General features: G+C 47.0%; 1 protein-coding gene across 2 annotated transcripts in view; it reads right to left on the bottom strand.

Moving 5' to 3' along the window:
• LOC133248343 (chromatin remodeling regulator CECR2) overlaps nucleotides 1-24,002 on the bottom strand; it is a 117,450-nt gene that overhangs the window by 25,367 nt on the left and 68,081 nt on the right. For both annotated transcript variants that reach the window (XR_009736680.1, XM_061418411.1), the window contains exons 2-7: nucleotides 16,874-16,968; nucleotides 5,831-6,014; nucleotides 4,860-4,999; nucleotides 4,071-4,175; nucleotides 1,359-1,408; nucleotides 560-729 (exon numbers count right to left, since the gene is read on the bottom strand). Coding sequence is in view for 1 of the 2 variants with exons in the window: in XM_061418411.1 (XP_061274395.1) it covers nucleotides 560-729; nucleotides 1,359-1,408; nucleotides 4,071-4,175; nucleotides 4,860-4,999; nucleotides 5,831-6,014; nucleotides 16,874-16,968 (744 nt within the window). In the remaining variant the exon portion in view is untranslated. The remainder of the gene's footprint in view (nucleotides 1-559; nucleotides 730-1,358; nucleotides 1,409-4,070; nucleotides 4,176-4,859; nucleotides 5,000-5,830; nucleotides 6,015-16,873; nucleotides 16,969-24,002) is intronic.

Raw genomic sequence — 24,002 nt, 5'->3', positions numbered from 1 at the left:
ACAAGGAAGATGTGGCTCATGACCTGGAGCTGCCTCCACAACTCCAGATGAAACTTAGGATGAGCAGACACCTTGTGGGGGAAACCTCAGGCTAAGACAGTCCAGGGAGAGCACACAGAAACAACTCCAGAAGGGCTTCTGAGAGCCTCGGAACAGGCAAGAGCAGACGGGATGCACGGGAAGAGGCCAGGACTGGAGTGCCGGGAGGTTAGAGGAGGAACTGAGGGAGCAAGAAGGACAACCCTCAGACAGGTCTGAACTCTGAGAGGGAGACCACCAGATGAGTTTTCTAAAAGGGGGAAAGCAGCAGCAGCATATGCACAAGGAGAGGTACGCAAAGAGCGCTCTGCCGAGACACACCTGGGGTCCAGGAACCATGAGGGTGGGGAGCATGAGGGCTAAACCCCAGGACCCACAGTAAGTAAAGTGGAGGCTCGAGGTCCTACTCTTGGGGCCCGGAGGAAAGCAGGCCTGCTCAGCAGAGCGAGGGGCCGAGCATGTCTCTGAGGAAGGCACCCTGCCCAGAGCAGCTTCACACTACGTGGGCCCATGTGCGCACCTTCTGGGCGATCATGCTGCAGATCTCAGGCAGGAAGTCCTCGCTGAGCAGTTTGTAGAGCTGGCGCTCTCGTACAGAGGTCCTCTCCCGGAAACTCTCGGTGACCTGTCTCCACTCCTGCTCAGTCTGGCACAGGAGCCACCAGGAGCCTTGCCCTGGTCCCTGGGACCCTAGAAGAGAAAGTCATGGTCAGGAAATAGGCCCCATGGATCTCCTTCTCCTCTCTGCCCTCAGGTTCACTGGCACCCTGGGTTACCCTTTAAGGCTGATAATGTATACTTCAGATGTTCTGGCTACTCTCCTGTTCACAACTAAGAGCTATGAAGGCAATACAAACACAACTATGGTGACCTTCAGACTCTAATAACCTAGAAATGTTCCGATGCATCTGCTTTTCTACATAAATGTCTTTGAGCTTCAGGAGTGTTCCTTGTTACATTGAGATACTGTAAATTGCTTTTTCTCCTCAAATGTTTGTATTGTATTACAGATTGCATAAAAAGTCTACATAAGAACACAGTACACGTCCTTATGTTGTAAAGTATTTCACGTTAAAAGAAGGCTCTTGACAAGCTTTGCATTCATCCCAATGTTAGGAGCCTATTACACTGGGCCTGGGAAGCGGCTCAAGTGAAGTGACCTGGTCCTGATCTCGAGGGATTTTAAGGAGAGATGGACACAGGGAGACAATGTGTGAGGGGCAAGGAGGCTGGTGGGAAGACTACTGCAACGGTCCCAGCAGTCTGCACCAGACTCTGGAAGGTGACGTAAGCCCTCCAACCCCTACGAAGGCTGTTACCGTTTCTTGTCTGCAACTCAGATGCTGAGGAGTTCTCTTCCTGCTTGTCACTAGAACAAAGGAAAGGGGTCACCATTAAAACAAAAACACGGCCAAAATTTTCTGTGCTTCCCTAGAAGGAAGGAACACTGGCTTCCTATTAATACCAGAAGTGTTTGTGTGTGTGTTTGCATGTAATATACATTGGCTTACTATTAATACTAGGAGAGAGAAAATGTGTGTGCGTATAAGGCACAATGCCTTACTATTAGTATCAGAAAAGAGCGAGTGTGTGTGTATAAGGCACAGAGGCTTACTATTAACACCAGGAGAGAATGTGTGTGTGTCTCTGACACGTCAGCAGAGCAAGGTCAGGAACATGGAGGCGGGCAAGTTGGCACAGAGAGGGGGAGGACAACACACAGGAATACGGCACCACTGCCCAGGAATGGAGGAGCTCAGTGTCGACACTGAAAGGCCAAGGAAAGGGCTTGCTACCCGACCGAGGGCTGCACTGAGCAGAAGACTGTTGAACTAACCCCCACAGCAGGTTGAAGTGAGCAACACAGGTTCTGAGGTTGCCCACCCCCGCTCAAGGCATGCCGCCTTGACCTCAGCAAAGTCAACGAAATTCCCTGGAAAACAGGACCGTTAATGATATAAGATACAAACACACTCAGCGTTACGTGACCAATAGTGCTGTCTCCCTAGACCATGAAGGGCATGCTCTGGATGTTCTAGCCCTGTACAGCCTCCTGGAAGAATGGCAATGCCTCGCATCGTTGCTGCCGACAAAGGCAGCCACAGGCCGCACTCACCCACTAGGCTGAAGCATGGCTGGTGTGACTGAGGAACTGAACTTTAAACTTTATTAAAAAAAAAAAAAAAAAAAACCATTAAAAATTATTTTAGGGACTGAACTTTCTCTTCATTTATTTTCCCCCTTCTACATATATCTTACTGTGTTTCTTTTTCATCATTCTTTAAAAAAAAAACAACTTTTAACTGAGGTATAGTTTCAGGTGTACAACAAATGCAGTGAGCACAATTTTTAAAGATTACACTCCATATACAGTTATTATAAAACACTGGCACATCTCTGTGACATACTCATTTCTACCTCTGCCCCCTAGCTCACCCCTCCCCCTTCTGTTTCCCCACTGCTCATTCCCAGTTTGTTCTCTGTATCTGCTTTGTTACATTCACTAGTTTTACTTTTTAGATTTCACAAAATTTTATTTAATTTAAAAATACTTCAATACTGCACTGGATTCAGAACGCTACAGAATAAAGTCACCAGCAGAGGGCAGCACAGGAGCACTGGGCTTGTGAGGTGAGGACACTCCTCTGTGGCTCTCTGATTCTGGGGCTCAAGGGAACCAAAGATGAATGTACAGAACAGCTTGCTGGATTTACATGGACGTGTAGGCTGCTAACAAAACCCAGAAACTGATGTCTTGTGTATAAAACACAATGACAGGACTATTTCTCACAAATTCTGGTGGGAGGAAAGCTTGCATTCTATGGTCAAAATTTCAGAAAAGTTAAGTGGAACACTGATTGTTAAAACAAAAAAACCAAATTCTGATTGACTGATTCATAATCAGATCCCTAAAAACATTTATTAGCAGTTAATAAGCAACACAGTGAAATCTGGTCCACTTCAGGCATTTAGCTTCTTATTTAAGCAGTTCTAACAATAAGGAATGATACTAAAGCTGAAACTCCAGTACTTTGGCCACCTCATGCGAAGAGCTGACTCACTGGAAAAGACTCTGATGCTGGGAGGGATTGGGGGCAGGAGGAGAGGGGGACGACAGAGGATGAGATGGCTGGATGCCATCACTGACTCGATGGACGTAGGTCTGAGTGAACTCCGGGAGTTGGTGATGGACAGGGAGGCCTGGCATGCTGCGATTCATGGGGTCGCAAAGAGTCGGACACGACTGAGCAACTGAAGTGAACTGAACAATAAACCAGAGAACAAGGAAGCAGTTTGCCCTGTGTTATTAGAATTTTTAAGACTGTGACTTAACTTCCGTAAGTGAATAATTATATATCTGATCCTTAAGTAAAAGGTATCAAAGTATTTTTACACAGTACAGGTCAGACCCTCAAAACTCTTATATTGAGATTCACATGGTGGATATTCCCAAAAGACAACGACATACTAAAATAAAATTTCCTGGGACTTCCCTAATGGTCCAGTGCTCAAGATTCTGAGCTTCCACTGCAGGAGATCCCTGGTTGGGAAACTAAAATCCTGCCTGCATGAAGCACACTGTGGCCAAACAATTAAAATTTTCCCAAAATATAACAATCTTTTTCTTTGCTAAAATTAAATACCAAATAAACACTTAAAAATGTTTAAGGTCTCATCTTAACAAAATGAGTTCTAAACACAATAAAGCACAGTTAACTACTGAAGTCTTCTTACCAGGAAAGAACTCCTAGACTCACAGTATTAACTCACTGCACCTCCTGTGTAGAAATCGGGGGCAAAGGGATCTGAAGGGCACTTCCTGTGAGCAGGTGCCTTCCACTGCCAGAGCCCCCACTGCCCAGGGGGAGGGCTCCCAGACAGCTGGTAACTTGAGAGGGTCTGGGGCCGGGAACCCCAAGGACTCCAGTGCACACCCACGTCCTCCCCGAGACACAGAGAGCAAGCACGGAGCGAGCCCTTCCAGCATAAGGGTTTGGGTTAGGGACCTTCACACACTAAGATTTTCTCACCTCATGAAAGTTTCCTCCTGTAGTTTTTTCCGTTTTGGGGGTCTTCCTCTTCTTTTACCTGTTTTCCCAGGAACACTTGAGACATTTTTTTGTCCTTCACTTTCCCTAAGAAATAGTACATTAAACAGAAATGTCAGTCGTCTGGCCACAAGGTTACTAAATAGGACAAAGGCAGCAGTTACAGGGACAGGACAGGGCAACCTCACGTCTTCCGTTATTATTAATAAAACGTGGAACCAAGGAAATGGACGTCTCCCACACGAACATCTGGGCTGGTAAAGAATCTACCTGCAATGCGGGAGACTGGGTTTGATCCCTGGGTTGGGAAGGGAAAGGCTACCCACTCCAGTATCCTGGCCTGGAGAATTCCGTGGACTGTACAGTCCATGGGGCCACAGAGACATGACTAAGAGACCTTCACTTTTCAGGCTTCCCTAACAGCAAAGGGCCCAGCAACCTGAAGTGCGGGGAAGATGGCAGCACAGCTCGGGGACGCTGCCCGAGGCCTCTTTCTTGCCAAGACCCCAGGTAGGATGGGGTTCTCCAGAACCCACTCTGCCACAGGGAAGGCCCAGGGCGCACTGGTGCTGCCAAGAACTGGCCCCAGCATCAGCCCAGGGAGCAGGGCTGGAGAGTGAGTCCTCTGTGCTTCTGTGTGGCGCGCCTCCTCGCAGGCATGCTGCGACATGCGCTCCCTCCTCCACAAGAGAAGCTAAACTGTGCAGGGGAATTCGGAGGCACTGGGCGTTAACGACGGTGGCGACGGCAACACGACCTCCAGGAAGGTACCTGCTCAGAGCAAGCTCTCCATGGGACCCCCCTTGTGCCGGGTCCTCCTTGTACATTCGCGTTCCGTAAAAATACCAGTAGAGGGCCCCCGAGCTGTCCTCGCCCAGCGGCTCCACGCGGAGACTGTCTGCATCCAGGCCCTGCGCAGGTCAGGGAAAGAGGTTTGGGCAACAACAGAAAACGGAAACAAGGATTTGAAATATATTCTCACAGATCCCTCACATTACAATGGCCAAACACCTGGGGTAATTCTCATTCTGGGTCCAGACATATCGGACCAGGATAAGGCTCCTGCTCCAAGAATAGGATGTGGAAATATTTTAAACCCTCCCCATCACTGCCCCTGTGTTGCCAAAAACAGAGAAAGCCACAAGAATTCTGATGAACTTGTGACACATCTGGCTTGGAACCACACGAGGAGAGACAAGCCCCACAGGAGAGTCAGTGCTGTGGCAGCTTCAACCCACACGATGCTGGGCCACCAGCCGGCCCAGCCCAGCGCTCCCCACTGACCAGCATCACCTCACTGCCGCCCCTGGTGACTGAGACCAAGGCCTTGGTGAAGGCCGGGCTGAGCTGGGCTACAGAGCTCACCACAGTTCCCACCCAAGCCCACAGGCACCCCCGACCTCCCAATGAGGGCAGGATCAGGTGAGGGAGAGGTGGCCAGAGCCCCGCCCAGCACACTTCTGCCGCGTGCATGCAGCGTGTGGTGGGAATGGGGTCAAGTCCTTGGGAGGTGTCATAAATCTTAATTATGCCAAGTCAAATTTCAGATCTCAGGAAATAACATTCAGTGACTAATGTAACCCTAATTCTGGCTGATGACAGAGCGGACGGGAGCCTACGACTGTTCCCATGGCAGCAGGGACCCGGGATATGGAAAGGGGAACACACCAAAGCGGCCAGCACAACCCAGAGCCGGCTTCCCTGAACCACAGCTCCAGGGAGGATGCCTGTCAGTCACGCACCTTGAGGAGGTCGAAGACGTCGTCTGCGTCCAGCCGGTAGTCACAAAGGCGGTGGAGAATCTCCACCCGGGTGCGCAGGGGCAGGTCCTGGAAGCTGGCCTCCCGCAGAGGGTTGGGCTTCCCCTCCTCCAGCTCCCAGCGGTAGTTGATGATGTCCTCCAGGTAGCTGTGGAAGGTCTGAGGCCTAGCCAGTGGCCCAGACACAAAGGTGTGTGAATACCACACAGAGTATTGGGGGGTGGGGGCAGGGGGTACTGGGGGCTGATACATCTTCAACAGTAGCAGAACTGAAAGCCCCTGGAAGGGCCTGCGAGGCCCTTGAGGAAACGCTTGTTACTGCACCATCTCCTTGGAGCTGACAGTGTCAAGTCCCAAAGATTACCAATATTTAAGAAAGCTTCTCACAGAAGGGGTTGTTCTGCACGTTCAGCCACATGCAGCACATTGTGCGGCAGCGGCTGCACGTGTGCAGCGGCAGACACCGAAAGAGGCCGTGTCGACTGTCACCTGTACAGGCAGACGCTATGGAGCTCAAGAGGCATTCAGTTTACATAGGCAGACTCTACAGACCTCAGGGGGCATTTAGTTCAAAGTCAGGTCCGTGACTTAAGAGGGCAAACAGCAAAGAAGGCTAGGGTCTGCCTGGTTTAATCCATTCATGTTTCATGTTCTGATGCAAAGGTAGAAAACCTCCTCCAGAACACAAGCATGAACAAGCAAGAACACAGAACACATTCATGTGCTATTACATGTAACCCTGTAGGCATGATACAAAATACTATCTTCTAAACTTGAGAGGTTTTTCTGCAGGAAACATTTAAAACAGTTCAATGACAACTTAAATTTCTGACTAGTACCTAAATGTGCCTTGTATATAACAGTGTGCTATGCATGCCCGCGTGCTTAGCCATGTCTGACTCTTTGCAACCCTATGGACTATAGCCTGCCAGGCTCCTCTGTCTATGGGATTCTCCAGGCAAAAATACTGGAGCGGTTGCCAAGTTTCCTTCTCCAGGGATCTTCCTGACTCAGGGACTGAACCTGCATCTCCTGTGTTTCCTGCACTGCAGGTGGGTTCTTTCCCCACTGAGCCATCAGGAAAGCCCTGGTATGTAACAAAGTGATGTTTCATTGTTAGATAGTTACGCTGTATCTCAACTATTAAAGAATCTGGATACAATTTCACCTAATGCTTGATTTAAAAACATTTTTCTCACTAAAGGACAGCTCCAAAGGAATTATGTAGGTCAATATTTTTAAAAGAGGCAGTTACCATGTTATTTTATAATCTATGGTAGTTACAGCTGTAGAAAAAGTCAGAAGAAATACTCTTAGAAAAAATCAAAGGGCCTTAGGCAACCAAGAAATGAAACATTTTGCTCTTTCAAAGACAGAGGAACTTCATTTCCATCCCACTGATACCTCAAACTAGCATAGAGTGAATGTGGGTAGCTCATCAAAATCCATCATGACACCTGGGAACAGGGCTCTCAGCCCAGGGACCCGAGGGAGCCCTGCCTGCAGCACCTGCCGCTCTTACAAACTGAGGCCACCAGTGCAGGGCGCTTGTTCTGGATGGTTATCACCAATCCTTTCAATAGAACAAAAAGACTGAAGCACATGGTCCATGTCCATGTTCCTTCTTGTCTGAAAGAAGTTCTAAATGCTAATTCCCCTTCCCCTCTCCTTAAAATAGCTTGCAAGAGACAGACATAACTATCTCTCCACACTCCAGGGTGAGCATCTCAGAACCCCAGCAGAGAACTGCTCGTTTTGCTTTCCGCAGAACAAGCTTCCACCAGGAGACCCACGTGACGTGGGAGGTGTGGCCAAGCAGGGAAACAACCTTCCTGAGATCACCTGAGTAAAAGGAAGACTGCTGTGTCAGTTCGGAGACGTGAAAGGGTATCTGCAGTCCACGTGCAGGCAGCAGTGAGGACCTGGCATCCCAGTGCCATGTAGAGACGAAACAGAAAAATTCAGTTCAGTTCAGTCACTCAGTCATGTCCGACTCTGCAACCCCATGGACTGCAGCACGCTAGGCTTCCCTGTCCATCACCAACTCCTGGAGTTTACTCAAACTCATCTCCATTGAGTCGGTGATGCCATCCAACCATCTCATCCTCTGTCATCCCCTTCTCTTCCTGCCTGCAATCTTACCCATCATCAGGGTCTTTTAAAATGAGTCAGTTCTTCGCATCAGGTGGCCAAAGTATTGGAGTTTCAATTTCAGCATCAGTCCTTCCAATGAATATTCAGGGCTGATTTCCTTTAGGATGGACTGGCTAGATCTCTTTGCTGTCCTACACTACAGTTCAAAAGCATCAATTCTTCAGTGTTCAGCTTTCTTTATGGTCCAACTCTCACATCCACAAATAGAGAGACTAACTTTTGGTAATTCCTAAAAGGCCCCACAAGAACATTTGAAAAGTACTTATTCATAAAGATCATAAAACAATTCAGCCCAAAACCACTAAACCAATGCCTCTTTTGTAGGACTATATGGTACCTGCCATGTCTTGAAATCAATTAAGAAATCATGACAAGTAAAAAATCATGACAATTTCAAACTCAAGGAAAATATGACTAAGATATAAAACATTTTAACAGGGAAATACATATATAACAGATGTTGTGTATATGAATGCTTATGTTAGGTAAAAAAGAAGAGTATTAAAAGTCATCTAGAAATGTTTGAAAAGCTACTTGGAAATCTTTGTCTTTAAAAAGATAAAGAACTGTCTTTAGTGGAAACCAGATGGGACCTTAATTAAATATTATTTGTATGAATTGGAAGTCTGGAGTGTCAAGTTTAAGGTGAGAAATGGTACAGTAAGAATTCTAAACAGCTTCTGATAATTAAAGATGCACCCTGCTACCCCAGAATCACTCTCTCTCACACATACGTACACATACGTACACATACACACACACACACACACACACACACACACAGATACATACATGCACCCACAAAGTCTATAAGAAATAAAGTGAAATACTTAAAAAAGAAACCATTGAAGGACAAAGGAAGGAAAAAAAAATAAGAAGGAAACAGGTGAAGAGACACTTATTAGTCATTCAGGGAATGCAAATCAAAACCCATTAAGGTACCATGCCACACCCACCAGGAAGGCTAAAATTAGAGAGACAGGTAAGAACAAGTGCTAACTGCTTATTAACTCCGAGAAAGGGGAATGCTCGTACACTTAGTGGGAATATGAAACGATGCAGTTGCTTTGCAAATATTTGGCGGGTTGCTCAAAACTTAAACGGAATTACCGTATGACCCAACCATTCCACTCTTGGGTACACAGGCAAGAGAAACGCAACTTACATGCACACAAAAGCAAGTGCACTGACGCTCACACAGCAGCGCGCTTCATAATGGTCAGCAACTGAAACAGCGCCATGTCCATGAGCTGACAGAGAGATGAAACATGCAACAGAGCATTTTCTGACCATGAAATGAATGAGTCCTTGATTCATGACACAATGTGTTTGAAAACATGCTAAATAAAACGAGCCTAATACCTACATGTATGTATTCCACCTACAGAAGCACCTAGAATAGTAAATGAACAACGTGCACAGAAAGCCCATTAGTTAGTGGGACTGGTGACTGCAGGGAGTGAGGAGCGACAGCTCATGGGTGTGAGGTGTCTCATGAGGCTGATAAAACGTTCTGGAATTCAACAGTAGTGATGACTATACAATCCGTGAAATATTCTGAACACCCGCCCATGAGGTAGGCATTGAAAAACCCCAGAGACACAAGTCGAAAACCAACCATACCAATAATTATACTAAATGTAAGTGAATTAACAGTCAAACACTACTTAGTAGTAAATTTATAGCTTTGAAATGCCTATATTGAAAAGAAAAAAGGCTCATAACCAGTACTATAATTTAAGAAGAAAGAAAAAGAAGGGTAGGCCAAAGTAAACAGAAGAAATAATAAAGATAAATCAATAAAACAAAAAAGATTTTAAAAAGAAAACGAACAGTAGGTAAGGTTAAAAGTTGGTTCCTTAGTAAACATTTTAAAAGTTGATAAACCTGTACAAAGAATCAACTTCTAGAGGGAAAGAGAGACAGAACAGACACAACATCGGGAATGAAAATGGAAACACCACTGTAGATCCTACAGATATTAAGAGGATAACAGAATGTTATGAATAGCACTACAGAAATAAATTTAAAAACTGAAACAGACAAATTCCTTGAAAAATGCCAAAATGACTTACCAAAGTCATGGCTTAAGAAACAGACCATCCAGAAGATAGAGGAACCCTCCTACACTGTTGGTGGCGATGTAAATGCGTACAGCCACTATGCAGAACAGTTTGGAGGTTTCTCAATAAACAGAGAATGGTGCTAGCGTATGATCCAGCAGTCCCATTCCTGGTATATATCCACACAAAACTATAATTCAAAAAGATACATGCACCCCTTATGTTCACAGCAGCACTATTCATAATAGCTAAGACATGGAAGCAACATAGATTTTCATCAACAGATGACTGGATAAAGATGTGGTACATATAAACAGTGGAATGTTACTCAAGCATAAAAAGAATGAAATAACGCCACTTGCAGCAACACAGATGGACCTAGAGATGACCACACTGAGTGAAGAGACAGACACCATACGATATCACTTATATGTGAAATCTAAATATGACACAGACTTACCTATGAAACAAACTCACAGACACAGAAAACAGGTATTTGGTTGCCAAAGAAAGGGGGTGTGGGGGGAGTGATGGATTGGGAGTCTGGGATTAGCAGATGCAAACTGGTATATACAGAATGGATAAACAACAAGGCCTGTTGTACAGCACAGGGAACTATATTCAATATCCTGTGATAAACCACAGGAAAAATGGAAAAGAATATGAAAAAGGATATATATGTATGATTGAATCACTCTGTTGTACAGTTGAAATTAGTGCAATACTATACTTAAATAAATTTTTTTTTTAAAAAGGCGGTGGTCCAGTGGTTAAGATTCTACCTTCCACTGCAGGGGCTGCAGGTGTGATCCCTGATCAGGGAACTAAGACCCCACATGCTGGCTGGTGTGGCCAAAAATTAAAATTAAAAAAAACTTTTTTAAGAAATAAAACACCCAAATAGCCTTAATCTATTAAAGAAACTGAATCAATAATACTCACATAAAACCTTGCACAAAGAAAACTACAAACCCAAAGGCTTTCAGTGGTGAACTGTTCAAAAGAAATTACACAGACTTTTTCAGAAACCAGAGAAGGGAAATGCTTCTCAACCCATCTGCCAAACCTGACAAAGATTTCTAAGCAAATAAAAGTACAGGCCAATATTCTTCATCACCGTCCTCAAAACAGCAGCAAATTGAATTCAGCAAGAGACAAAAGGGACAGCACTTCATCACACTTCATGGTGAAAGGCTGTATACTTCCCCCAAGATCAGGAACAACACCAGAGTTGTGGCCAGCACAGTGTCAAGACAAGAGAAGGAAGCTCTTGGGACAGAGGCTGAAGCAGAAGCAGACAACAGAAACTCCTCAGTTATCTTCAAGACCAATGAACCAAGAAGCGGGTTCAGGAAGCATCAGGAATAAGGTCAACATAAAAAGATCAACTGTATTTTACATATACTGGCAACAAGTAGCTGGAAAATATAACAGCTCAAGCACAAATGGAAAGATGCATAATATCTTTACACTGAAACCATACAATATTCCTGAAATTAAAGCAGATAAACAAATGGTGAGATACGTATCATGGTCAAGGACTGGGGAATTCAACATCGGTCGGTGTCCATTTTCTGTAGCAGGCCTTTTTTGGGGGGTGGCAGGGCTGACAACTTGATTTTTAAATTTGTATGCTAAGAACCCAGAATAGTCAAAACACTTAAAAAGCAAAACTAAAATATAAAAAAGGTGGAGAACACTCTCAATTTCAAGACAATCTGATACTTGAATAGACTGAACATACATGAAACTCATAAGTAAAAAATGTGGACCCTGACCTTCTGCTTCACACCATAGACAAATACTAACTCAAAATGCATCATAATAACTGCAAAAAGTTGAAACTATAAAACTAAGAGAAAACCTCAAAGAAAATCTATTGACATTAAAGGTATGTCCTGATTTGGAAATATTAATAACACCCCAGAAAAAACTGATAGATTAGACTTCAACAAAATTAAAACTTATCATTCTTTAAAAGACAGTGTCAAACAAACAGGTAAGCTACACATCAGGAAAAAACAGTCATAGCCTGTTATTTACCTCGTCATCAGGGGAATGCAAACTGAAACCACAATGAGTTACCACATTACACGCAACAGAATCAGTAAAATGAAAACCTGGGTAAAATTAAAAATAATAAATGTTGGCAAAGATATGGAGCAACCACAGTGGTCAAGAAAACAAGTCTGGCAGTTTCTTAACATCAAACACACTCTCCTATGGGACCCAGCAATTCCCAAGAAAATGAAGAGACATTCACAAAAACTTGTGCAGATGCTTCCAGCTGCTTCATTCCTTACAGCCCCACTGGAGGCAGCACACAAGTCCACCAGTTAGTAGACAGAACACTTGAGTCATTTTTGCACTGGATACAACTGAGACTCCTCCCTCAAGGAACAAAGCACTGACGTGGACGGCAGCATCAGCGAGCGCCACGCACTCTGGGCTTCCCGAAAGACGCGGACACGCCGAGTGATCCCAACCAGAAGCAGCTCTGCAGTAAGGCCAAACAACCTCATCCACAGGGACCAGCCCACTGTATAGGACACGGCAGGTTTCCCTGGGAGGGTGGGGGTTCATCCACAGGGACCAGACCACCGTATTATAGGACACGGCAGGTTTCTCTGGGAGGGTGGGGGTTAGATTTAGTGCAAAGGGGGCACTTTCTGGGGAGATGGAAATGTCGTATTATCTTGAACAGCATGCTGACCGAGTTCATGGAATCAGAAACAAGAACCTATTTTTCTAAAAACGGACAGGCAAACTATGACCCATGGACCAAATCTGGCCTGAGTGTCTATCTTTAGACTGTAAGCTAAGAATGTAAAAATCATTCTTTTTTAAAAGTTGGGAGAAAAATGAAATCAAAAGAATATTTCATGACATATGAAAATAATATAGAATTCAAATTCCACTGTCCATAAAACTCTAAAAAAACAGCCACAGGGACTTCCCTGGTGATCCAATGGCTAAGATTCGCGCTCCCAATGCAGGGGACCTGGGTTCAATCCCTGGTTAGGGAAGTAGATCCCATATGCCACAACAGAGACACGGCACAGCTTGCGAGTTAACTACCTAGCTAGCTACTTAAATAAATGAGTAAATTAAAAACACCCACATCCAGTATCAGCCATGAAGCATTGCTCTCCCCACTACTAAAAGCTCCAGACTGCTCTAAGGATGTCATAAATAATTTAATTTAATCTAAGTCAATATTATTATTAACAAATAAATTTAGTAATGGGTATGCTTATCATTCCCATTTCACAGGTGAGGCAAGTAATACAGAAAGAGATAATGAACTGTCTTCTCTCTCTATAGTTACTAGGCTGTACCCGACTCTAGCAACCCCATGGACTGTAGCTTGCCAGGCTCCTCCATCAGTGGGAATCTCCAGGCAACAATATTGGAGTAGGTTGCCGTTTCCTTCTCTGGGGGATCTTCCCGACCCAGGAATCAAACCTGGATCTCCTGCATTGCAGGCAGATTCTTTACCAACTGAGTTACGAGGGAAGCCCTTTCTTAGCTCCACGTAATAGCTAAGTCTTAGAAGCAGGAAAGAAAAGCATTCATTTGTACAAAATCCTCTTTATTTAGGGTGGGATGAAAAGAAAGCCTCTGAGAATACTGAGCACAAATTCACTCTAAATGCACGTGGATACCACTGGAGAGACAGAGTAACGATCACTTTGGGCAGTTCCTTTCAGTGGAAAAAGTAAAATTCACTGCGATGCTTCCTTGTCTGAGTGATCACTGCACACAAGTGTATTCAGTTTGCATAAATTCACTACACTGCAGAGTAAGGAACATGCCTTTTCTGTGTATTACTACAGATCATCATCAACAAGTTTTTAGAAGGGTGAAGCCTCACTCCAGACTAGTTAATTCAACTTGGTCAACCAGATCTCACACTTAACTTCACCATTCAGAAATGTTTTTGTTTCAGTATACTCATCTATTTTTTTCTAACACAAACACTTTATGTTTTCTGAAATGCTGTGACATATCACAGGTATGCTCTGACGAAGGCTAGAACCAACACTTGCCTCCCTGGACCAGCAGAGAACAGCAGGACCAATGCCGCGCCACACCACCGCGCAGGACACGGTGATGATGAGCGCTGAGGGCACGAGGGGCTGAAGGCTCCCCGCTCCTTCTGTCCTTCAGAGACTCGCAGCTTCCTTCAACAGCAGAAAAGTCACCGAAGCAGTGCTGGCAAAAAGGGAAAACTCTCTGCTCTCGGTTACACCACCACCTGAAATTTCAGGACATTTGACCAGGCTCATTTGTTTGTTTGTTTTTTAAAATAAATTAACATCTGATTTCAAAAGAAATTGTTTAGGAGTAACTGATACAGTGCTGTCATGAGGAAGAAGCTAATGTTAAGAGGCTGGGCGCCAGCACACAGCTGCAAGAGACAGAACCCATGAGGAGGCAGCTCTGCAAACATAAACAAGTATTTCTTGTGCTTGATCATCGCCAACACACCTGTGAAGACAAGGCCTAAGTATGAAAGAGGAAATTCCAGTACAGATTTCAAATGTGCACGATCATCTAGGAAAGGTGAGCTGGACATCTTGCCAGGCTGTAGGCACTGGGTCATCACCTTCACACCCTCACAGGCCTTTGTGCTGTGTTCGCCTCGCCCCTCAGGCCTCATCCATTCACTCACTCCTTCCTGGTCTCCGGTGCTCCCTACCCTGGGGACCACACCTCCAAACTTGTCACCCAGCCTACAAGGCCTACTGGGCTCCCACTCCTGCTGTGCTGTGGCCACTGGATTCCTTGAGTGGCTGAGCGTTCAGAGACGAGTGGGGAAAGAAGGTGGTGGTGGGCTACGCAAGCCCCACACGTGCACAATGACACCAGCCAAGGCGATAAGAGCCCCCAGCTGGGGCTGGGCCCTGTCTTCCCTCCAGCTGAGAGGTGTCTTAGATGATTTCCAACAGAAAGGGGTTTAATCGTGAAGTCTCATTTTATATGGTGGCAATGAATCAAAATTTAATAGAGCCAAGATTCTGCAGCTCAAACCAATCACATTTTTGAACCACATGGGACTTTCTGCAACCCCCTAGGCGCTGCTCCAGGGCTTCAAGCCCCAGGAGCAACCCTCCCACCTGCACTTCATGAGCGGGTCTGTCCTTCCTGCGTTCACCCACTTATTGGGCTCCCTTGGGAAGCACCCACGTGAAGACTCAATTCCCTGGCCCTTTTCTCAAACACCTGCGTGCTCTGCAGACTTTAGAGCACTTGCTGTGGCCAGAGCACACACTCTGTGGTGGGAACCAGGACTGAGGGTTCTGAGGGCGTCTGTCCTACAGCACCCTGGCCAGAGTGAGGTGAGGCAAAGGGACCCCTTGGACCCTGATGAGTCATAGGTGAAATAAAACAACCTCTGGAATGAGCAGCCTGGAAATGCATTGTTTTGAATCTTTTTTGGGGGGCCATGCAGCATGTGGATCTTAGCTCCCTGACCAGGGACTGAGCCTATGCTCACTGCAGCGGAAGTATGGAGTCTCAACCACTGGACCGCCAGGGAGGTCCTGTATTTCTTTAATCTTAAACGGGCCTTTCTTTTGACTCAGTGACAATACTTACAGAAATTTAAAATAAGAGCATGATTCACTAGGTGTACAAGCTTTTATGTCCAAGGCTATGTGAAATATGTTTATAACAGTTAAAGAGTTAAGGCACAAATGTTCATCTACTAAACTGGGGTATCTGACAATCCTATTTAGAGAAACATTAGTTATGATAACTAAATGTACGATAAGAAAAAGTGAAATTATATACACACTATGACTACAACAGTGCTTAAAAAACCACACAAACTCCCCAAGCCACAGCTCAAAAAGCAAACCCTTCCTCATTGTGTCTGAGTGATAAGGCATATGTTTCCTCCTGCTCTTTGTCCAGCATGACAGCCTGGACGCCCCTGGGGACGGACAGCACTCCAGAGCACCCAGGAGAGCACCCCCACCGTGTCAGGGCGGCTGAGGACCACGATGGGTGCAGGAGCAGCTCACCACCCTCACTCACGTTGTACCCACATGTCGACTCCCAGCCCTGACCGGCCCCTAAGAGTGAGCTTACTACAACAGAAATATTCCACACACCGCCTTCCGTTCACTGTCCAAAAACTACAAACCATAACACCCCAAACTTCTGTTTGGTCTGGGGGACCAGGACTGGGAACCTCATCCAGTCTCTGCTTCCCAGAAGTGTCCCACAGTTCAATGCCATGTGGGAACAGGATAAAGAGAATGGCTACCGAGTCCCTGGAAACAAGGGCCAAGGCCTGAGCAGGAAGAGCCTGTACTTGCTGACAGAGATGAAATTCAGCTCCACGTTTCTACCTGTCTCACGTGTAAGGGAGCGGGTGTACTTGGCGGCTACGGTGTGAGAGGCCCAGAAGCTCCATCTCAGAATGATGCTACTGTTCACAGGAACAAGAGACACAGACCCAAGGGGCAGAACGACAGTAAGAATCTAATTTTGTTCGGCATCGATTTACCAATACTGGAAACAAAGATGAGAAAGTAAGGCCTACACTGAGAGGAAAACACTCCATGTGACTGTGGCAGCTGGGAACCTAAGGGGAAGGGCTCTAGATTTGTGAGAGTGGGAAAAAGACAATACAATGAAAACGCAGCTGCAGAAGCAGCGAAAGGCAGGGCCCAGAGCCACGTGTGAATACACTGTACGTCTCGGCCGATGATCTGCTCAGGTTTGCTCCAGGAGATACGAAACATCACTAGGACTAGTTAATTCCTTCCACTGCCAGGAGAGGACTGGGGTTACTCACGTGATGTCCCTTCGCTGATAGCAGCCCTGGAGCAGGCGGGCGATCAGGTCGCTGATGAACTCCACGTCATCTCTGTGGAGAGCTGCTTCTAACTCCTAAGGAGGGGGAGACAGGGGCGAGAGCTCAGACTCAGAGGCAGATCCCCAACACCCCGCCAGTGGCCCTCCCCCCACACCACCACAGCCCATCACGGCACTGTCCTTTCTGGCTTGATGCAGCTCTTTGATTTTCTAGGCGTTTACTCCCCTATTGCTCTTACCAAGCTCCATTTCTTTCATCTGTACAGGCAGACACCTCTTTTTATAAATCAGTGCCATCGCTTCTCAGACTTTTGGCTAAGATCAGGTGTATAAGTCAGTGCCAGCACAGTCACAAAAGAGCTTAACTTATGTAAACAGGCTGTATTGCTTTCTATTTTAATGCAGGAGTGTAATGGAGCAGATGTATAATTGATCAAAAAGCATTCATTTACTGAAGTTTCAACAAGTAAGCCAACTGCAACAGCTCTCCAGAATCATGCCACTTGGAACGTTCTGTGCGCACACAGCCTGTCGGACCTAATAGCAGTGAGGTGCTGCCCATGCGGGGGTCGGGGGCGAATCCCAGGGGACAGGGGACAGGCACGTGGGATTCAGGCAGAGATGGCACACATACACTAAACGAGGGTTCACTGAGGAGCTACAGGGACAGAGGTGACAGCTGGGATTTGGGGGCCCCTATTCCTTTCCTTCTCAAGCTCCCACAGTGAACAGTCACCACTCCCAGGACACAGGCCCACATCCACCTGCTGTGCAAGCCGACTCCCCGGGATCCACTCTGCTGGTGGCGTGGTCGGCTCATAACCAGACTCAGGGTCTTGTAGGTGGGTCCAAAAGCACCAAGGGCACCAGCTTCTGACCTCCACACTGAGGAGCAGGCAGTGTGCACAAGGAGGTCCGCTTCTACTAGAAATACAGGGAAGGCCTATGGCTCGATATTTTAATCCTTCTGATTATTGTTCTATGTTCAAAAGTTCCTAAGTTTGTAAACAACCCGGGAACATCACGTGGCACAAGCATTACTAAGCACACTAACTGACAGAAACAAACAACTGAAGCCAACAACGCGAGCAGGAAGGGGCCCTGGACACCTTGAACGCCAGGGCCTCAGTGTGAAAACACCGTGCCAGCCCAAGGGCAAGTGTGGCCGGGATGCGCAAACCTGACACAAGGGCACCTACTCTTCTGGGCAGACACCAGGGATGCTAAGCCCGCTCTTCCAGGAGAACTGGGTGGGCCTGAAATATCTGCCATGTGAGCTCTGAGAGGAACTTGTGACGCTTATGAATACAAGTGCCACCCTGCCTCACACGTCACCCACAGGATACGGAAACGCACAAAACACAACATTCCTTTGTAGACGTATCTCTATTATATTGTGCCTCAAATTCAGAAGCACCTAGAAAACAGACCAAATCAGACTCGGTGACTCGGGAGAGGCACTTTCCCCGGGGCCCTGCAGGACCCAGCCTGCAGAGTCACTGCTCCGTCAGAGGCTGGACCTAAGTGTCCTCCCCGCAGCGGCCACAGGCGGCCAGGGCTCCCTGCACAGCCTCCGCTCTCACGGCCCTGCGCCCAGTGTCACAGAGAGACAGCAGAGCAGAAGCAGGACAGCAATTTTAATCCCACTGAACAAAAAGAGGACTCGCTTATCAGTTAAAATTTTTTCACTTCAATGGATACAGAGTTAGAGATTTGCAAGATCAAGACGTTCTGGAACAGATTCATAGCAACATGAATACACTTAACACAACCAGACTGTGCCCTGACACTTAACACCAGTGGACGGTGCACTTACACATAAGCAGTGCTGGACTGCACCCTGACACTCAACATTCCTAGGCTGTGCACGTCAACGGAACACCACTGGACTGTGTCCTTACACCTCACACTACAGACCGTGTACCTGTAACAGTTAGCGAAGTAGAGTTTATGTATCTTTGACCACAATTCAGGGGGTCGGGGAGAGAACTTGCCACATTACAAGTATCCCCAGGCAGAAGCTATGGTGATTTAAATGAGGGGATACTTATAAATGCCAGACCAGCCTGATGCACAGTGAACGCTCCGTAACGTGTGAGCCCTGCAGTCAATTCATTCCCAAGTGACGGTGTGTAGAAAAAAACAGATTGAAGAAACAGAAAGTGGTCTTTTCAAAAATCAGATTTCTGAACAACAGAAACTCAAACTTTCTTTTAATACATGGCCTGTATGCATGATGTTTTTGAACTGTGGTGTTGGAGAAGATTCTTGCTGCTGCTGCTAAGTCGCTTCAGTCGTGTCTGACTCTGCGACCCCATAGACGGCAGCCTACCAGGCTCCTCCATCCCTGGGATTCTCCAGGCAAGAACACTGGAGTGGACTGCCATTTCCTTCTCCGATGCATGAAAGTGAAAAGTGAAAGTGAAGTCGCTCAGTCATTTCTGACTCTTTGTGATCCCACAGACTGCAACCTACCAGGCTCCTCCGTCCATGGGATTTACCAGGCAAGAGTACTGGAGTGGGTTGCCATTGCCTTCTCGGAGAAGACTCTTGAGAGTCCCTTGAATTGCAAAGGGATCCATCCCACCAGCCCATCCTAAATGAAATCAGTCCTAAATATACACTGGAAGGATTGATGCTGAAACTCCAACACTTTGGCCACGTGATACAAAGAACTAACTCATTGGAGAAGACCCTGATGCTGAAAGACTGAAGGCAGGAGGAGAAGGGGACCTCAGAGGATGAGCTGGTTGGATGCCATCACCGACTTGATGGACATGAGTGTGAGCAAGTTCCAGGAGTTGGTAATGGACAGAGAAGCCTGGCATGCTGCAGTCCATGGGGTCGCAAAGAGTCAGACTGCACTGAGCGACTGAACTGAACTGATGCATGAGCCAATAAAACTACCTCCAACCCAGGTTATTCACAGCTTCACTACTTCCACCTTCAGCCCAGAGCCCAGGCTAAGGCAACCAGGATCTTTAAACACTCTTCAAAAGCCCCGCCCCCGCCGCTCCCCCTCACTCCACACCCCCTTTTGTATTCCCTTTTCACTGTGGGCACTGAGCTGTGAGCACAGAAATCTGAACTCTGCCAAGATGCTCTGGGACGGGGGTGGGGGGAGCAACCAGCAAATCACCGAGAAGGGACCAAGCAGGGCTCCTGAGCGTCACGCTCGCCCTCCTTGCAGCTGGCGTCACAGCTCATTAGGGATGAGCCTGTTCAGCCCTGGGACCTGGCAGTAGCTGCTGAGAAAAGGACCCCAGGGTGAGCCAGGGAGGAGTCGGGGGGTAGGGGCCTTGAGCCTGTGTTGTGGAAACTTTTCCCCAAACAGGGAGTACATCCTGGAGAGGCAGCCCAGGAACATCACTAACTCCTCCACGCCAGCACGGCTCAGCAACTGCTCTGCTCTCAAAGCTCACTGCAGGGCCTCCTAGTAATGGACCCAATCCCGAGATCCCAAATCTTCTTTATCTTTTGTCAAACAAGGTAAAGAGAGAACAACTTTCCTTCCCTCAACTCCAAGGAAGAAGGGAGATGATGGATGTGCACACTCCAGGCACAAAGACCCCACTAAGTTTCCCCAAGGAGGGAAAGGCCTGAGGAAACAGCTACCTGGGTCTCACTTGATGTAAAAGGCACAGATCTTTCTCACCTGCACAGGGACCAGCTGCAAGGCAATGGGGATTACAGTCAAAGGTGGGGGTTTCCATGCACGCCCAGGACTGTGCTCACACAAAGGAGGTGCAAAGCAGGCCCTCTGAGGGCCATCCCAGCTGCTCTCTGAGACAGGCTGCCTGGCGAGCAGGCCCAGGCCTCAGAAAGCACCCCTGGCACTTTGGCAGCTGATGCTTCTAACCTGGTATAAATTACCTTCATCCCAAAGGCTGCTCGAGACAGTTCACACCGTATTGGCAGCTCTGCGCTGCAGACACGACAGCCATCACCAGTCATGACGTAGGGAGCAACTTTCTAGAAAGGAAACCACACAGCTCCCCTCAGGCTGAAAAATACTGATCAAAGCAATAAATGTATAAACCTACATGAATATGCTTGTCTGAAAAGGTATAAATTACCAAAACTGGCTCCAGATATTAAAAAAGGGATCTGAAGTTACACACATCTTCTCCCACAGGCAAGCCCCAGAATACAGAAGTAACTGCTGAGCACTGAAGAGATGGGAGAGTCTCAGCAGCCCAGCCAGGAGGCTGGTGCTCAGCCTCAGACTAGGGTCGGAATCTGAACTTCACGCCGAGACTGTGCCCTCGGAACCCATGGCACGTGGCTCATGGCACAGCTTCCTAGAGAGCTGGGTTTCCTCTGATGGTTTTGTTTTCATAATTGTAGCTTGTGGTCATTTGGAAAGGTATACTATTTTTAACTTAAACATGTGAATGAATTTCAAAAATAAAACTGGAGATGTGGTCAGACAACTTATGTCAAAGCTACTTCATTCAGCCAGAAGCCCTAGACCCCTGGGGTTAAGCAGCCCCACTCCTTGCTCACCACTGGACTGGCCAGAAATAATTTAGGTGTAACCAGGAAAGAGGAGCCTGGTGGGCTGCCATCTATGGGGTTGCACAGAGTCGGACACAACTGAAGCGACTTAGCAGCAGCAGTGAAATCAGGGAGAAAAGCAACAATCAAAACTGGAAGTTAATCTGGGTGTGGTGTGCAGGCCAGGGCAACACAGGCCCAGGGTGAGACAGTCCCAGGCCCAGCCCAGGGAGGACAACAAGGACGACAGTGAGTCAGGGCAGAGGCTGAAAGGGGAGCTGCAGAAGCAAAGTTCATGAGATGTTGCAACTGTAGGTGGAAGGCAGAGAACAGGACATCTCAGGGAACTTTGAATACTGTGCCCAGCCCCCCAACAAGACAATGGATCTCTAACTGGTGAAAAACTAAGTGGGGGCGGGGCGGGGACAGATAACAAAGCGGGAAATATCCTGGCTGTTCATGTGTCATCACGCCCTGGTCTCCTGGGGGACAACACCACAGAACCCTGGACACATGACTTGGATGTGCGGGGCCGTCTCATCTGCCGATCAGCCCCGCCTCCATGGTCACATGACAGGGGGTGTCACGAGGGAAAAGGCCCCTGTGCCTAAAGACGCGCTCTGTGCCTGGCTTCGCAGCTCATGCTGAGGCTGCCAACAGGCTGAGACACCCTCTCGGGGAGCATCACAACTGGGAGGGGGCAAGCGGTCCCCATTCCCGGTAGAGACGGCAGTGATTAAGAATGAGCTTGCTCAGCAGAGGAAGGGCCAGGAAATGAATAGAGAAGACCAAAGATAGGAGCCTGGAGCAACCAGGCTGAAGGATGAACTTCCAGAAATGCCTGCCATCAAACTACGAGGAGAAATCTGAGAAGATAGGACAAACTAGCAATGACCAGGGTGCAGTTATAACTGAGAGAACAGTTATGAACTCACTGGGAAAAGAAAAAGAATGCTCTAACCCATCTGGAAAATTCTTCAAGAAATGGGAATACCATACCTGAGCTGCCTCCTGAGAAATCTGTATGCAGGTAAAGAAGTAACAGTTAGAATTGGACATGGAACAAGAGACTGGTTCCAAATTCGGAAAGGAGTACATTAAGGCTGTATACTGTCATCCTGCTTATTTAATTTATATCAGAGTGTATCAGGCAAAATGCTGAGCTGGATGAAGCACAAGCTGGAATCAAGACTGCCAGGAGAAATATCAATAACTTCAGATACGCAGATGACACCACACTTATGGCAGAAAACAGAAGAACTGAAGAGCCTGTTGATGAAAGTGAAAGAGGAGAGTCCCAAAGTTGGCTTAAAACTCAACATTCAGAAATCAAAGACCATGGCATCCGGTCCCATCACTTCATGGCAAACAGATGGGGAAACAATGGAAACAGTGACACTGACTTTATTTTCTTGGGCTCCAAAATCACTGCAGATGGTGACCGCACCCATGAAATTAGAAGACACTTGCTCCTTCGAAGAAAAGCTATGACCAACCTAGACAGCATATTAAAAAGCAGAGACATTACTTTGCCGACAAAGGTCTGTCTAGTCAAAGCTATGGTTTATCCAGTGGTCATATATGAATGTGAGAGTTGGACTATAAAGAAAGCTGAGCGCCGAAGAATTGATGCTTTTGAACTGTGGTGTTGGAGAAGACTCTTGAGAGTCTATTGGACTGCAAGGGAGATCCAACCAGTCCATCCCAAAGGAAACCAGTCCTGAATATTCATTGAAAGAACTGATGCTGAAGCAGAAACTCCAATACTTTGGCCTCCTGATGCGAAGAACTGACTCATTGGAAAAGATCCTGATGCTGGGAGGGGTTGGGGGCAGGAGGAAAAGGGGACGACAGAGGATGAGATGGTTGAATGACATCACAGACACGACAGACATGAGTTTGAGTAAGCTCCAAGAGTTGGTGATGGACAGGGAAGCCTGGCAGTCCATGGGGTTGCAAAGAGTCAGACACAACTGATCGACTGAATTGAACCTGTCCTCATGCTCTCTAAAGGTGTCCCCAGATGCTGACCCAGCCCAGTCCCTGGTGGGGCAGGGCCCTTCACCAGGCTGGGGAGAAACAACCCCTCTTCTGGTTCTTAGCTCCCTGATGAGGACGTGGGTCTGGTATCAGGAAGGCATGTGTGTTAAATGACAGATATCTATTTCAAATAAATAACAATGTCCTATGCCACAGCACAAGGAGCTACATTTAGTGTTCCACTATGATAAACCATAGTGGAAAAGAATATGAAAAAGAATGCATATGTATGTTTAAGTGAGTCACTTGACTACAGAGCAGTCATTAATACAACACTATCATACTTTGGCCACCTCATGAGAAGAGTTGACTCATTGGAAAAGACCCTGATGCTGGGAAGGATTGGGGGCAGGAGGAGAAGGGGACGACAGAGGATGAGATGGCTGGATGGCATCACTGACTCGATGGACGTGAGTCTCAGTGAAGTCCGAGAGTTGGTGATGGACAGGGAGGCCTGGCGTGCTGCAATTCATGGGGTCACAAAGAGTCGGACACGACTGAGCGACTGATCTGATCTGATCATCGAAAAAGCAAGAGAGTTCCAGAAAAACATCTATTTCTGCTTTATTGAC

Source organism: Bos javanicus, chromosome 5 (genome assembly GCF_032452875.1).
Source record: "Bos javanicus breed banteng chromosome 5, ARS-OSU_banteng_1.0, whole genome shotgun sequence".
Classification (NCBI taxonomy): Eukaryota; Metazoa; Chordata; class Mammalia; order Artiodactyla; family Bovidae; genus Bos; species Bos javanicus.
Note: the sequence above shows the minus strand (reverse complement) of the source record. Positions and strands in the feature narration are given on the sequence as shown.